Source organism: Thalassophryne amazonica, chromosome 12 (assembly GCF_902500255.1).
Source record: "Thalassophryne amazonica chromosome 12, fThaAma1.1, whole genome shotgun sequence".
Lineage (NCBI taxonomy): Eukaryota > Metazoa > Chordata > Actinopteri > Batrachoidiformes > Batrachoididae > Thalassophryne > Thalassophryne amazonica.
This window is the reverse complement of record NC_047114.1, coordinates 9,228,357-9,244,005: the sequence shown is the minus strand read 5'-3', so window position 1 is coordinate 9,244,005 and position 15,649 is coordinate 9,228,357. Positions and strand designations below refer to the sequence as shown.

At 44.0% G+C, this 15,649-nt stretch overlaps 1 protein-coding gene across 2 annotated transcripts in view; it reads right to left on the bottom strand.

The window, feature by feature from the left end:
* The window catches only part of LOC117522179 (tissue factor-like), a 60,543-nt gene that overhangs the window by 26,304 nt on the left and 18,590 nt on the right, over positions 1-15,649 (bottom strand). For both annotated transcript variants that reach the window (XM_034183573.1, XM_034183574.1), the window contains 3 exons: positions 8,871-8,960; positions 6,164-6,258; positions 2,904-3,082 (listed from right to left, as the gene is read on the bottom strand). In XM_034183573.1, the coding sequence (XP_034039464.1) occupies positions 2,904-3,082; positions 6,164-6,258; positions 8,871-8,960 (364 nt within the window). The remainder of the gene's footprint in view (positions 1-2,903; positions 3,083-6,163; positions 6,259-8,870; positions 8,961-15,649) is intronic.

Genomic DNA, 15,649 nt, shown 5'->3' with positions numbered 1-15,649 from the left:
GTCAAGGCTGTCTTCTCCACTCGCTCCATGTACAGATTGGCCACAATGGGGAATACCGGGGACCCCATCGCACAACCATGGATCTGCCTGTAGTAATTCCCCCTAAACAGGAAATACGTGGTGTTAAGACAGATCTCCAAGAGTTTGCAGATGTGGTCTGGTTTGAGTTTGGTCCTTTCAGGTAGAGACACATCCTCCAGCAGTCTCTGCCTCACAGCTGAGATGGCCTCAGCGGTGGGGATGCAGGTGAACAACAAAGTCACATCAAATGACACCATAGTTTCATCTGCCTCCAGCTGCAGGTCCTTGATCTTGTTCACAAAATCTTGTGTGTTCTCCACATGGTGGTCTGAGTTACCCACTAGAGGAGCCAAAATCCACTTGAGGTGCTTGGCCAAATTGTATGTGATGGAATCTGCTCTCTACTCTCACTACACATCACAATGTCATCTGCAAGCATCACAGTCCATGGAGACTCCTGTCTGTCATCTGTCAACCAGTCCATCACCACTGCAAGCAAGAAAGGACTCATAGCTGATCCTTGGTGTAATCTCACCTCCACCTTGAATGAGTCTGTCATTCCTACTGTGCATCTCACCACTGTCACACTATCCTTGTATATGTCCTGTACTACCCTAACTTACTTCTCTGCCACTCCAGATTTCCTAATACAATACCCCATCTCTTCTCTGGGGAAACTGTCATAAGGTTTCTCAAAATCCACAAACACACAATGTCGCTCCTTCTGGCCTTCTCTATACTTCTCCATCAGTATTCTCAGAGCAAACGTTGCATCTGTAGTGCTTTTTCTCAGCATGAAACCACATTGCTGCTCACAGATCTTCACCTGTTTTCTAAGCCTAGTTTCTACTACTGTTTCCCATAACATCATGCTGTGGCTGATCAACTTTATGCCTCTGTAGTTACTGCAGCTCTGCACATAACCCTTGTTCTTAAAAATAGGAACCAGGACACTTCGTCTCCACTCCTCAGGCATCCCTCTCACTTTCCAAGATTTTATTAAACAATCTGCTTAGAAACTCCACTGCCATCTCTCCTAAACATTTCCGTGCCTCCACTGGAATGTAATCTGGCCCAACTGCTTTTCCACTCTTCATCCTCTTCATAGCTGCTCTCACTTCATCCTAATTTCTTGTTCCTTCTGATTGACTCTCACCACATCATCAAGCCTTTTCTCTCTCTCATTTTCTTCATTCAACAGCTCCTCAAAATATTCCCTCCACCTTCTCAACATGCACTCCTCCCTTGTCAGCATATTACTATGTGCAACTTTTACTACCCTAACCTGCTGCACATCCTTTCCAGCCCTGTCACATTGTCTAGCCAGTCCTTTTCTCCTGCCTTACTATTCAACTTCTTGTATAGCTCACAATATGCCTTTTCCTTAGCTTTTGCCACTTCTCTTTTTGCCTTACACTGCATCTCCTTCTACTCCTGTCTACTTTCTTCATCTCTCCAACTATCCCAAAATGTTTTCCCAACCTCTTTCTCCGTATGCTTTTCTGGACATCTTTGTTCCACCACCAAGTCTCCTTGTCTTCTTTCCACTGTCCAGATGTCACACCCAGTACCTTCCTAGCTGTCTCCCTCACCACATATGCAGTACTTTTACAGCTGTCCAAAACTGCTTCCCCTTTATCTAGTGTCTCTCTCACCTCTCACTAAATTTCACAAAACAGTCTTCCTCCTTCCACCAACTGATCCTTTATTGAGCTGTCACTCTCTTGTTTTCTCTTCCTCTTCACTTTCTTCTACTCTCTTCCTGTCCTTCAACTCTGAAGTCATCCTACAAACCACCATCCGATGCTGTCTAGCTACACTCTCTCCTGCCACCACCTTACAGTCTCCAATCTCTTTTAGCTTTGGTCACATGCAAAGAATCTAGTCTACCGGTGTGCACCTTCCTCCACTCTTGCTGCCCTGTGCTCCGCCCTTTTTGTAAAGTAAGTATTCGCCGCAGCAAAATCAACTACCACCTGCCCCTCCACATTCCTGTCCTCGACACCATATCTACCCATTACTTCCTCGTCACCTCTGTTCCCTTCGCCAACATGCCCACTGAAGTCCGCTCCTATCACCACTCTTTCATGCTTGGGCTCACTCTCTACCACCTCATCAAACTCACTCTGGAAATTTTCTTTCTTTCCTTCATCTTGCAACCTACCTGTGGGGCATATGCACTGATGATATTCATCATCACCCCTTCAATTTCCAACTTCACACTCATAACCCTGTCAGATGCTCACTTAACCTCCAACATACTCTTCCAAAAATGACCCCAACACCATTTCTCTTCCTATCCACACCATGATACACAACTTGAACCCACCGTCTGTGTTCCTGCTCTTACTTACCTTCCACTTAGTCTCTTGCACACACAATATGTCTATCGTTCTCCTCTCCATCATGTCAGCCAACTCTCTCCCTTTACCAGTCATACTGCCAACATTCAAAGTCCCAATTGTCACTTCCACCCTTCTAGTTTTGCTCTTCTCTCCCTGTCTATGGACACATTCCCATTCTATTCTATTCTTTGCTCAGCAGTAGCCCAATTTTCACCGGCACCCTGTTGGGCAACAGCACCGATGGCAGCCATTGTTAACCCCGGCCTCGACTGAGCCGTCACGGAAATTCAATTCTTAGTCTGCAGGGTGACAACTTACAAAATAAATGTCAGAGAGGAATTGCCCAACAATTCACAGCCTGGTACTGTGTTACACAGTGCATATTCAAGAGAAATCCACCAACAATTCACAGTCAGGTAATAACTTACAAAATTAATGTCAGAGAGGAATCCCCCAACAATTCACACCCAGGTTCTAAATTCTAAACTACAGGACTGATTAAACTTACTGTCCAAAGGACTTTTGACAGTGGAATACCTTGCCAGTGCTTCCAGCCTTGTAGTAACTGATCTTGTACTTCAGGTCAGTCTTGAGAATATCTCTAATGGTGAGGTGTTTTCTGTTGCGATGGATACCACTCAGAGGATCCGTTATATGCAGCATCACTTTGTCATCTTCCACAGTATCCACAGTGAATGAAACGGCACTGATCTCACCTGAAGCAAAGACAAATCAGCAAGACTGAATAAACTTCCTGATCATTCAGAATGACTTACACTTAGGTCCATACACAGTGCATCAGGAAAGTATTCACAGTACTTCACTTTTTCCACATATTATGTTACAGCCTTTTTTTCAAAATGGAGTAAATTCATTTTATCTCGCACAATTCTACCCACAAGTTTTTTGTTTTGTTTTGGCTTTTTTTTTTTTTTTTGCAAATTTATGAAAAATAAAAGTATTGACACCCTTTGCTCAATATTTTGTTGATGCACCTTTGGCAGTAATTACAGCCCCAGGTTTTCTTGAATATGATGCCACAAGATTGGCACACCTATCTTTGGGAAGTTTTGTCCATTCCTCTTTGCAGCACCTCTCAAGCGCCATCAGGTTGGATGGGGAGCGTCAGTGCACAGCCATTTTCAGATATCTCTAGAGATGTTCATATTCAGGTCTGGGCTCTGGCTGGGTCACTCAAGGACATTCACAGAGTTGTCCTGAAGCCACTCCTTTGATATCTTGTGCTTAGGGTCATTGTCTTTCTGATTACTCCTTGAAAAAGTAACTTAGTTTCTTTCCTGATTACTCAATTTGAAAAGTAACTAAGTTAGATTGCTAGTCACTTTATTAATTACTTTCAGCAGCTGCCGACAACAACCCCTGCCACTCCAACATGAAAATGATTTCCAGTTTTTGTCAGGGTGGGTCCTGGCTCGGGGCGAGGTTATGGGTTTGTACCCTATTGTCATCTGCCTCCCCGGATTTGATCCTTTTGGTTGCCTTTTTGATCATTTTGTATTATGTTTTCTCTGGTTGCGTTTATTATGTATGTTTGGCGTTTTATTATCTTGTTGTATTCATTTTGTTTTTGGTATTGTTTTCTGTGATCATTTGTTCTAGTCATTCCATTATTTTGCTGTAGGTTCTGGTTTTGCTTCTGTTCTTTATTTATTTTCTGTGATGTTATTAGTTAGTATCTGTTCTACTTCTAATCGGTTCTATTTTGTGTGTCTGTGATGTCAGATTTGGATTTGGTTCTAGTGGTGTTTATAGTCTTATTAGTCTTGTACTCTTTTTAGGAAACAGGAAAACTAGGAAACAGAGTGACAGACAAAGAAAGTGTTAGTTGTTTAGGCATTGCGGATCAGCTGTTTTTAGCGAAGACACTCAGAGCAGCTCAGAGTTTTAAATAAAGGGGAAAAAGCATAAAAATGTCTTTGTTACACTCAGTGCAGGTGTGCTGTCGTCAGTATGCTTTGAGAGATGAGGACTGTTTTTTCAACTCATAGTTGCTGCAGAAAACCACAGATGAAAAGCTTGCAGCTCGCTGAAAGTGGGCAAAGTGGGTAGTTCAGTTGAACCACGACCCCCTGCCCACGGGCCAAGTTTAATGCTGCGATCAACATGCAATGCAAAAATGATACTAACGCACAGTGACTTAGAGAAGTAACTTTAATCTGATTGCTGATTTGGAAAGATTAATGCGTTAGGTTGCTCTTTACTGAAAAAAGTGGTCAGATCTGATGTCGGTAATGCATGTTACCGGCATCACTGGTTGTGACATTGTTTGGTGCATGCGCACTGAGTCCTCTTCACTTCAAGTCACTCATGTGGAATGCCATGGGAAGCAATGCCTTTTTATGCAGACCTGCATGCTCCGTGTAACTTTGTGGACATCGCTGAATCTATGGATAACACTGCTGTATATAACTGTAAATGTTTGTAACTTGCCACATTTCCACTGGCAGCTGTAATTCTGTGCGCACATTTTTTCACAGCTTTATTCATTAAAGTCTTTCAAAATTACAATAAAAATAGCTTGTGTGAAATTACATTTCATGTCTTGATTCAAACGTGCTTTGCACAAATGATAGTTGTGTTTGGGGAGGAAAGCCAGAAAAACAGCGGAGCATTCTCAGGCAGATTGTACAGCACTATAAAAATGCAACATTCCATTCATTCACTGAAAACATTCAAGCGTACTACTCCAGTCATCATTTTTAGAAAACACCAACTCAATATTTATCAGGCATTTAGACAGTAAAAAGTGCGCTGTAAACAGCTGAAATTGTCCTCACCTCTTGGACTTTGTCTCTGCACTCAGAGGTCACAGGGTTGATCAGCTTGCCCTTGTTTCTCCCCAGCGTCTCTTTCAGCAGACACATCCCAAATTTAACATAAACCAAAGTATCCTATCAGAAGGATGACCTTCAGATTTGAAATGCGTGTTTTAAGAATGCGTGTTTTAAACATGCATTTCAAAACTGTAGCCTGACTGTCAACAACAATGCCGGAAACCATCTCAATTTGGGGCACAAAGTGGGACATCTGGTCACCCTGCGACAGGTCCCCCTTCACCTGCGCTCTGCAGAGCCGCCCCTCAGATGTGTTTTGGAAAATATGCACTTGATGCTTCATGCTGACAGCAGAGGTGGGAGTCCACACGAGAATTACACACCGTTTGTGTGGTTCGTTCCACCGTGCATTCAGAATGTAACAATGGTCTATTAAACTTGTTTCACTAACAAAAATTGCATGTCCTCTCATTTCGTCTGCAAGGTGGAGCGAGCAGCAAAGGGATCAGTACCTAATGGCACCCCTTAGTTTGCATGCATGTGTGTGTGTGTATATACAAAGATACTGGAGCTACGCAACCCTGATTCAAAGAGAAAAAGAGAACGCTGCAACACAACAAACTAGGCCACATTCTAGGCCACCATGGAAGAGCTGAGGAAGCCAAAACTCGACACATTACTGCATCCACCTTACAGTCCAAACTTGGCACCATGCGATTTGTGGAAATCACTACGGCTACAATGACGAAAATCAAATAGCAGTAAGTAGCTGGTTGTGGAAACAGAAGGTGGAGTACTTCTGCGATGGCTTTACTAAAATTGTTCATCATTGACAGAATTGAAGGTATGTAATTAAAGTGCAAATTCTAAGGAAAATTTCTGTGTGTCGTTCCTTAAAATATTCCCATCCAGTCACAAGTAATTTTCTTGGAGGCACTACTTTTCATTCAACCCTTGCATGTGTTTTGTGTGACTGCTTGTGTGTGTGTGTGAGACACTCACTTTCTCTGTAAGGGTTGAACACTGGAGAAAGGGTGTGAGGAAAGTTCTCATCTGTATCGTAGTCCATTTCCGTCTGGATATCTGCAGTATATGACCTTTCAGAGAAGAACGTATCAGTTAAGCTCTAGTGACTTTATGGATGATGCACATGTGTCATTTGCTTTTGTTGTGTGAGCCAATGTCATAACAATGCCAAACAACTGGGGAGGTGATGTGGTAAAGTGCTGGGCTTGAGACCAGAGGATCCTCAGTTCAAACCCCAGCCTGACCAGAAAATCAGGCTGGGGCAAGGTCCTTAATCCCCGAGTTTCTCCCGGTGTGTAATGAGTGCCTTGCATGGCAGCACCCTCACATCAATGTGTGAGTGTGTTTGTGTGAATGGGTGAATGTGAGGCATAATTGTAAAGCGCTTTGAGCGTCGGGTGCAGATGGAAAAGCGCTATATAAATGCAGTCCATTTACCATTTACAACTGGGAGATGTGGAATGTACTAATATGGGGAGTTGGATGTGGGGCAGTGGGACTTGCCAGAATCGGCCTTCAGCCTCCAGTGGCAGGATGCTGAAGGCCTCTGAAGGATCGAGCTCCCACTGGAGGATATGACCCTGGACATGAGGAGGCTGTGGCATGAGTCACATGTCTAAGGTGTCAGCTGGCGTTGTTAGTGGGCTCAGCGGTGCACTTGGCATGGCAGTTAATGAAACTGAGGGAGAGCGGCAAGACCCGGCCACAGTCTGGTCAAGGAGTGGGTGAAAGTAATGCCACTGCACATCACAATGCACTGAAGAAGAGGGATATCAGGCTGCAGGATTCTCTGACCTCCTAGTGTCAGCATATTGGCCAATGCAGAGCTGCAACCCACTCATTAGGAAAAAAGACAGTAGAAGAAGGGATGAAGGGATGCTTGAGCAAAAGATGATGATGACAGTGACGACAAGAAGTGAAAGAGAGGACAAAGAGATCGGCTCTTCCCAACTCAAAGAGAACTAGCTGTCATGGAGGTAGAAGGTGCATTCTGGGAAAAAGCTGTCAAAGTGGCCAGGCTGGAAGATATAGAAACAGAGCTGGATGATGAGGTGGAGGAGATTGTTGGATGGAGAAGATGATGATGTTGTTGGGGTAAAGGTCATCAGTGCAGAGACAGATGTCTCTTGGAACAGGCTGCTGAAATTGTCCCAGTAACTCAGCTGCAGAAGGCTGGTTGGTTTTGGTGGAGCAGGAGTCACAGGTATCGGCTGCATGAGTGCAGGACGCCTGAAGCCGTCACCACTGGTGCTGACAGCCAGAAAACCTGAACACATTGAAGACTAAAGAAGTGATTTTGGATGTTAAATGTGATGTTCACCATCAGAGGAGAACACACAGAGGAGCTGTTTTGGTTTTGTTTGTCATAAAGTCTCCTAGAACCAGCATGCTTTCTAAGAACCACCACAGCAAATTTATTTTCTCATGACTGAACTTTTTTATTGTTGGTGACAAAATTCTTCCTGTGTTTCTAAATCCTTTTGTGTGCTGGTGTGTACATTCCAACATTACTCTCAGGAATAAATAAAGACTGAATTGGACCACCTGTACCTTCTGAGGCAGATCATTCCCACCAACCTTCAGCAGAGTTTCAGTCAGTGGTTCCTGGTTTGAGTTCCAGACACCCCAAAATAAAAAACAACCCTGCAAAACCTCCTTGGTTGCCATGGCAATAATTGAGTTAAATATAATGCAGTAGTGGCCATAATTGGGAGGGAACCTGGACTTCTGGAGGAAGGGAACATGAACACGTGGGAAATGCAGCATGTTGACATCTGTTTCTGTGACACTGCTGGAACAGTTATTGATGCACATGTAACATCTAGATCGTAATGACTGCTGCTATAGATGACCTCAGGCTATGTTTTGTTGTGTGCACCACAGAATTCACTGGAAAAAAAAATGTCTGCTGGATTTACATGATTTAAATATGTCAGTTGAACATGATCAAAATGTGTCCATTTGACATAATTTAGACACATTCTGATCCCATGAGTAAATGTAGTCCAGTGGAAAGGAAAAAAACAGCCTCTGGCATTTACATTATTATCATTTTTTTTCTTTTTTTTCTTTTTTTTTTTTGAGCATGAAACCTCAAGCAGACCAGACTGAAAACTCAAGCAGACCCCGCTCAACGCATTCTAACAGTAACAAAGAACAAATAAACAAAGTAAAACAAAAAGTAATCAAAATGCAAAACAAAGTCTCGTTCATATCTGGTTCTAAGAAGTCTCGCTTGTAGTTGCTAGTCAGTAAAACTTCGGCTGCTCCCTTGTTTTCACTCAGGCTCCCCAGCGGATCCCAGGTGGATCTACATGTTGATTTGACACAAGTTTTACTCTGCCCTTTCTAATGCAACTACATATTACACCAAGAATGGGCAGGGATTCTTGGTTCGAGGGTTTGAAACCAGGAACCTTGCGTACTGCATATTAATCGCTCGGTCACCACCCCTACTTGCAGTTCATTGTCAAATGTTGTAAATCAGCATCCATTTTAGCAGGCGGTCATGTGTAAGTGTGCAGCAATGCCCTCATCCAGGGGTCCAGCAGTTGGTGCCAAACTCTAGGTCCCAGCTACGACTGGGACCTAGAGTGCACACTTCTGCAGCATCTTTCCAACAAGACACCAAGGATGAGAGCTGGACTGAAATGAATGCAGAAGGACAGACAGCAGTTCCTACCTATCCAAATGTGTGAGGTAGTTGGTCAGATCACACTGTGACTCATAGATTTTGATGCAGTCTGGACTCGTGTTCCAGTCCTGATGATCTCTGCAAACATGCCACACAGGAAAAAATAATGAATAAATACATACCAAATAAATACACACCAGCCTGAAGTGAAACAGGTAAAAAAAAAAAAAAAAATCAAAGGTCTACATTCAGCAGATATCTTTGACATAAAGTACTGTGCAAATATTAATCATTTTTGTTTCTTGTTCTGAAATTCATATTCATATTCATACGTGGTCTGAATTTCCAAATAACAAACTTAATGTGGTAGAGAGAGGCTGTAACACTTCCAAAAGAACACAACACACAAATACAAAAAAAATCAAGCCATGTCTAACAAAGAGCTTGTAAACAGCAAACACACATGCACACACACAGACACACACCGACGCCAGCAAGCTGCCATGTGAGTTGCTCACCCGCACATCTAGTTTATCCATCAAAAACATTCACAATAATAACAAAAAACATACTTGAATGCACACATGCCCAAATGTGCCCATGCTGGTTTTTGTTCAGAACAATTATATGAATAAACTATATACTCACTAAGCACCCATCCATCGTGCACCGTGCCAGCCTCTAGCCTGTTCCCAACCCAACCCAACATATGATTTGTACATTCGCAGTTTCGCAGTTGTGAATCTTGTGCCGTCTCGCAGTCCGTGACTCACACAAGAGGTCAGTTTCAGCAGAGTTCCGGTTCAGGGCACAATGTAACAAACCTCAAGACGTGTGGACAACAAGACAACATCAGGACATGGCAGAAGTCCATCACAAATGCTACACCTCCTCTAGATAACCCTCTCAACTTGAGAGAACGTGTCATCATCATAATTGCCCGTGAACTACTCGCTGGATCAACGACATCCTCGCTAGCCATTGTTTACATGCACTGTGAGACGCGAGAACTCTGCTGGTGCCACGGTGCATTCTGGGAAGCGCAGGGGTTCACCAGGAGGATTATGGGAAATGTTAAAGTACTGAATTTATGGAAAGAAAATGTTTCCTATTAAGAAAATCAAATTCATCATGTGATGGTGCCTTTATAGCAATATGTGTACAGCAAATAGCTCTGATTACATTCGGGAAACCGTCTCTTACTGCAAATTGCGCTTTAATGTTGGAATGTGATGTACCAGGATGACATTCGGACGAGTGCTTTCCACACAGCTGGCATGGCTTGACTCAAGGTTGACAGTCACACTCATGACTGATCGGTCAGCTCCCAATGGAATGCCCCTGTTGCCAGTACGCCCAGCGTGGTCAGCATCTGTTTGTGCACAGGCAGCCCCTGGCTCCTCACTGCATTGCGCTTTGGGCTGACGACAGTTCTGTACGCAACTCCAGCGACAGTGGCCTTGGTAATCGGAATCGTCTTATGAGCCAGTTACTGTCATTTGCAAGTAAATCCCCGAGCTCACATCAGATTGCACCATTTGCAGGGTCCTCTAACACAGTCATTGTTAAAGCCATCTTCCACATCACTTTGAACATGCTTTCATATCCATCCATATAACTGCAAACACATGGGTGTGTTAATTGTTCATATGTGTCTCTGGTGTGCACTTCAGTCTGATGACTTCTTGTTTTCACACTATTAACAGTTTCTTAGCATCACCTTGACATATCAGCAGTGGAACAATAGCTGTAGAAACATGCATACGTCAGCCATGAACGTGGTGCACCACACATTTCCACGGTCGTTTCACTGTTGACACATCTGAACTTTAGCGTAGAAATGGACGTATGCTATGTTCTTTTGTGTATGCAGCCTTTGTACATGAGACTCCAGGACCCTCAACAATTGGACCTTCATTCTCATGCAAAGAAATCAGCATCACCAAACACCCTGAACTTTTTATTACCCCTGAAGATTTTATGGAGTCAGGAGGTCAACTCCTGACTCCATAAAATCTTGTCAGCCATCTCTGGATCTCAAAGGCTGAGGACCCAGAGACATGACGTCCCTGCTGAGATCAGTGAATGTCTCTACAAGTTCAACACTTTCACCACATACTGATGCCTGTCTGATGGCTAAGGCCAGGAAGTCTTTGACAACCTGGACCGTAGTCTGGATCCAGGACGATCACAAACCCAGAGACTCCGACTCTTCATGCAGCTTCTCAAGAACTACAATCAGAGTATCCGTGGATTCCACAAAAACATCACAGCTTCATCCATGAAGACAAAATAAGCAAACCTTTCCTCACCAAGAAAAGCACCCAGATCACTGGTTTCCACAACCCGACCCAACACTCATAAAAAATTCATTATTAATAGCATAAATTCTTTGTGATATAAACTTGCTGTGACTGCAGAGCTGCCAACCATCCCACATTGGGCCGTATTTACACCCCATGACTTCTGCTATTTGACTATGATTTGTACAGATAACGGACAGGGCCGTTCCTCCAGCTCTAACATGTTGGTCTCACCTGTGACTGTGTTTCATGTACTTAATACAACTAAAAAAGTGAACATATGAGCTCAGCTTTTAGTTCTACAAGCTTTTTTTTTTTTTTTTTACTTTGCAGTATATTTACCATCATACCAACACCTCCTCCTCCCCTGTATAGGGCACAGATTCTGCACTGGTTACAGGTGCCACTAAAAACACCAGCTCGGCACCCTCTGTATCCCGTGCACCTCCAACGCACGTGCGGAATATGACTTCAGCAGGTTTCACCACACAACTGAGAAGTTCTTTTCCTCTGTGGGGTTCCCATCATTCTGATCAGAGATTTTCCACCAAAATCAAATTTATCAAACTGTGCGTAAAACAATGCTCAACAAATTACGAAAATTTAGTGCGTGTGTGTGTGCATGTAAATACAAACAAAATCTATATTTATCAAACAGGTGCATGCTGCTCATATGCACATCCCACATGTTCTATTTTGAGCAGAGGGCCTGTGTTGAGTAGAGGGGGCGTGTCCAACTGAAGCCTGTGTTGGACAGAGGGGGCGTGTACAAATGAAGCCTGTATTGGGCAGAGGGGGCGTGTCCAAATGAAGCCTGTGTCGGGCAAAGGGGCGTGTCCAAATGAAGCCTGTGTCGGGCACAGGGGGCGTGTCCAAATGAAGCCTGTGTTGGGCAGAGGGGCGTGTCCAAATGAAGCCTGTGTTGAGTAGAGGGGGCATGTCCAACTGAAGCCTGTATTGGACAGAGGGGGGCGTGTCCAAATGAAGCCTGTGTCAGACAGAGGGGTGTGTCCAAATGAAGTCTGAATCGGGCAGAAGGGGCGTGTCCAACTGAAGCCTGTGTTGGGCAGAGGGGCATGTCCAACTGAAGCCTGTGTCATGAACATATTGGTGTTATTTTTTCTCTAATAAAAATGTTTATTTTCCAAATAAACAATGCTGAGCAATACTTTGGCTGTTGGAAATTGTATCATAACTCATACTCTGATTGCATTGGACACAATGTTATCATGCATGGCTGGGACCCCCATCATCCTCTGGTCACATTAGCTTCAAGAAACAGAGACAAAGAGACCAGCGGCCATCCATTTTCAATCGAAGTGGACATTTTACAATGACAAGAATTCACTGTGCTGCCAGCTACGCAGGGCCAAAATAGACGAGGTCAGTTTTATACAAATGCTGAGCAATGGGACACAGAATTTGACAATCTAAATAAAGGCAGTGTGGCATACATTATTTGATTGTTGGTTATATCAGGGCTGTGAAATGAAAATTATGAAATCTAAGGAAAATTTGCAGTAGGTCTGGGGTGTGCAGCCCCCCCAGGAGCTGGGGTCTAGGGCCCATGGGGCTCCAGAAACCAAATTAATTTTGTATCTAATGATACATTTTCAGCATCCCCTGGAATAAAAAAAAATATCAAAAGAAGTGCATATTTAAATGATCCTAGATTCAACCTTTCCTTTAAACTGCCAATGATAATGTTGAAATAATAGAATATGACATGGAAGTCGGACCTGGAATGACGTTCCTTTGAATTGTAAACCAAATTATGCATTAAAACAGAACAATTACACTACATGAAATTCATGAAGACTGAAAAGACTGTTAAATCATTAAAAAACCACACATACAGGGAAAGCTTGTAGAATATTTTGAAAATCATGGTAAAATATCAGTGTTGTTGTCCAGTCGGCTGCTCCCGTTTTGTTCAGGGTTGCCCCAGCGGATACAGCCAGATCCGTGTTGGTATTTGGCACAGGTTTTTACGCCAGATGCCCTTCCTGACGCAACTCCAGTTTTACCAGGAGAAACCCACGCAGCTGCTGGTGTTCCAAAGAGGTCTCACATCCCAGTACTAACCAGATCCTGCAGTGTTTAGCTTCTGAGATGCATATTAATAATAATAATTTTTTTTATAGCAGACACAAACATCCCTTACCAAAAAGTAGTACATGCAAGTATGTTTCAAGTATACTTCCAGTTTACTTTTTATATACTTATCAGTACTATTTTTTGGTAAGGGATTGTTACTTCTTGTCATTCAAAGTTCTATTGCAAAAATAATACTTTCGTGCATCAATATAATGTACATTAAGTCTCCTCGTGCTGTCAGTCATGATTCTGATAAAGCTGACCACTTCATGGTCAATGAAATTCACTCTGCAGCCTCCAACTTGTGCTACAAATCAATCCACCACTAGATGTCAGTGTCAATGAGCTAAAATCAACCATTGTTGCTGAAGCCTGGTCTGATCAGGAGGGCTTCACCATCCAGCAAACATTAAACAGCAGCTGGACTGCAGGGTTGCTCCAAAAACAACCATGCAATCCACAAAAACCTTTCTGCAATGAATTAAATGAGATAAAACCCTTTTATTATAGTGGGACAGCATAGCTAAGCTATTGTTCATTTTGTCACAAAGGTGCCAAATTTAGCACACATATTCTTGACATCTGGTTATTTTCAGATGTCAAGGCATCCTGGGGTTGACCTCTGAACTACAGGGGTCAATGAAGAATTGCACAGCAGTCAAAACTTAAAAATGCTCTGATCATATTAAAGGGTACACCATATTATTTGTCTGATCATAAACATTACAAAAAAGTAGAGTTTGGACTATCTATGACTGAATGTTGTGGAGTTATGGGATAAAAATAACAAAAATTGTGAGAAAGGTCAGTTTCAGTTCTGAGGATCCTCTGGTCTCAAGACCAATGCTTGAGACCAGAGGATCATCGGTTCAAATCCCAGCTTGACCGGGAAATCACTAAGGGCCCTTGGGCAAGGTCGTTAATCCCCTAGTTGCTCCCGGTGTGTAGTGGGCACCATGCATGGCAGCAGCCTCACATAGGGGTTAATGTCAAATAAAATAAAATAAAATCTGTTGTGTGTTGGGGGGGTTTGGCTGGACATTTTGGTGTTCTTTTCTTTTCTTTGCTCTCCAGGTGGTATGCAAACTGGTTTTTTGTCTGTGGAGAAGGTGCTGGCAGAAGAGTCCTTCACCCTCATCAGCGTGATATGCAGCACCTGTGGATGATGCTCACGTGCAACCTTAAAGACTTTCAGCGGAGGCAGATAATGAGATGGCGTTCTGCAGTTAAGCCATGTGTGATTCGAGCAGAATTGCCAGGAACTCGACCTTGTGACGTTTGTTTGTGAGACGCTGAGGACCGCGCCTGGGTTTGACACATCGTGCCTGTGAAGGAGGACGGGTGAGGGACACATGCTGTCAGCACACCTCAGAGGTGATTGATTGTCTGAATAAGTGTTAACAGTAATTTGGTATTTTGTTACGCAGTATATGTGAATATTGATGGGATGGTCCTCTGGGGGGGAATTGGCTTGTGGGGCCGACCAGCCAAGTGTGGCCGGGTCTGGGGTTCCTGGGTTGTGGGGAGGGTGCCTCCTGGGGTTGATGGTACGGTCCTCTGGGGGGTGCTGTTGCTCCATGTGTACCTGGGGACCTCTGTGGGATTCCGGCTTTGGCTGTTTCTCCTGGAACTGGCGGTAAAGGTCTTCTGGGGGATGTTGGGCTCTGCAAGTCGTTCTGGGGGGGTTGTTTGTTGTTTTTCTTTGTGAATTTATGTTTGTATTGTGTTGTTGGGGCTGTGTTGGGTTTTTGCATTTGGGAGTTTTTCTTTTCTTCCCGGGGTTGGATGGGACGGTCCCCTGGGGAGGTTTTGGGTGGGTTTTGTGTTTTTCTTGTATGTTAGGTTGGTGCTTGGGACTCTTTTGGGGTTTTTGTTGATGCCAGCCGGCCTTCCAGCTGCGGTGCCCTGTCCTGCTGTCTGCGGTGGACCTTGGGAGCGTTACGCTGTCTGCTTCCTGACGAGGACCCCGGAGGGAGGTGCTGTTCTCGGACCTGGTCTGTTCGGTCGCCGGGAGGCTTCCTGTTGAAGGGGGGGTACTGTTGTGTGTTGGGGGGGTTTGGCTGGACATTTTGGTGTTCTTTTCTTTTCTTTGCTCTCCAGGTGGTATGCAAACTGGTTTTTTGTCTGTGGAGAAGGTGCTGGCAGAAGAGTCCTTCACCCTCATCAGCGTGATATGCAGCACCTGTGGATGATGCTCACGTGCAACCTTAAAGACTTTCAGCTGAGGCAGATAATGAGATGGCGTTCTGCATTTAAGCCATGTGTGATTCGAGCAGAATTGCCGGGAACTCGACCTTGTGACGTTCGTTTGTGAGACGCTGAGGACCGCGCCTGGGTTTGACACATCGTGCCTGTGAAGGAGGACGGGTGAGGGACACATGCTGTCAGCACACCTCAGAGGTGATTGATTGTCTGAATAAGTGTTAA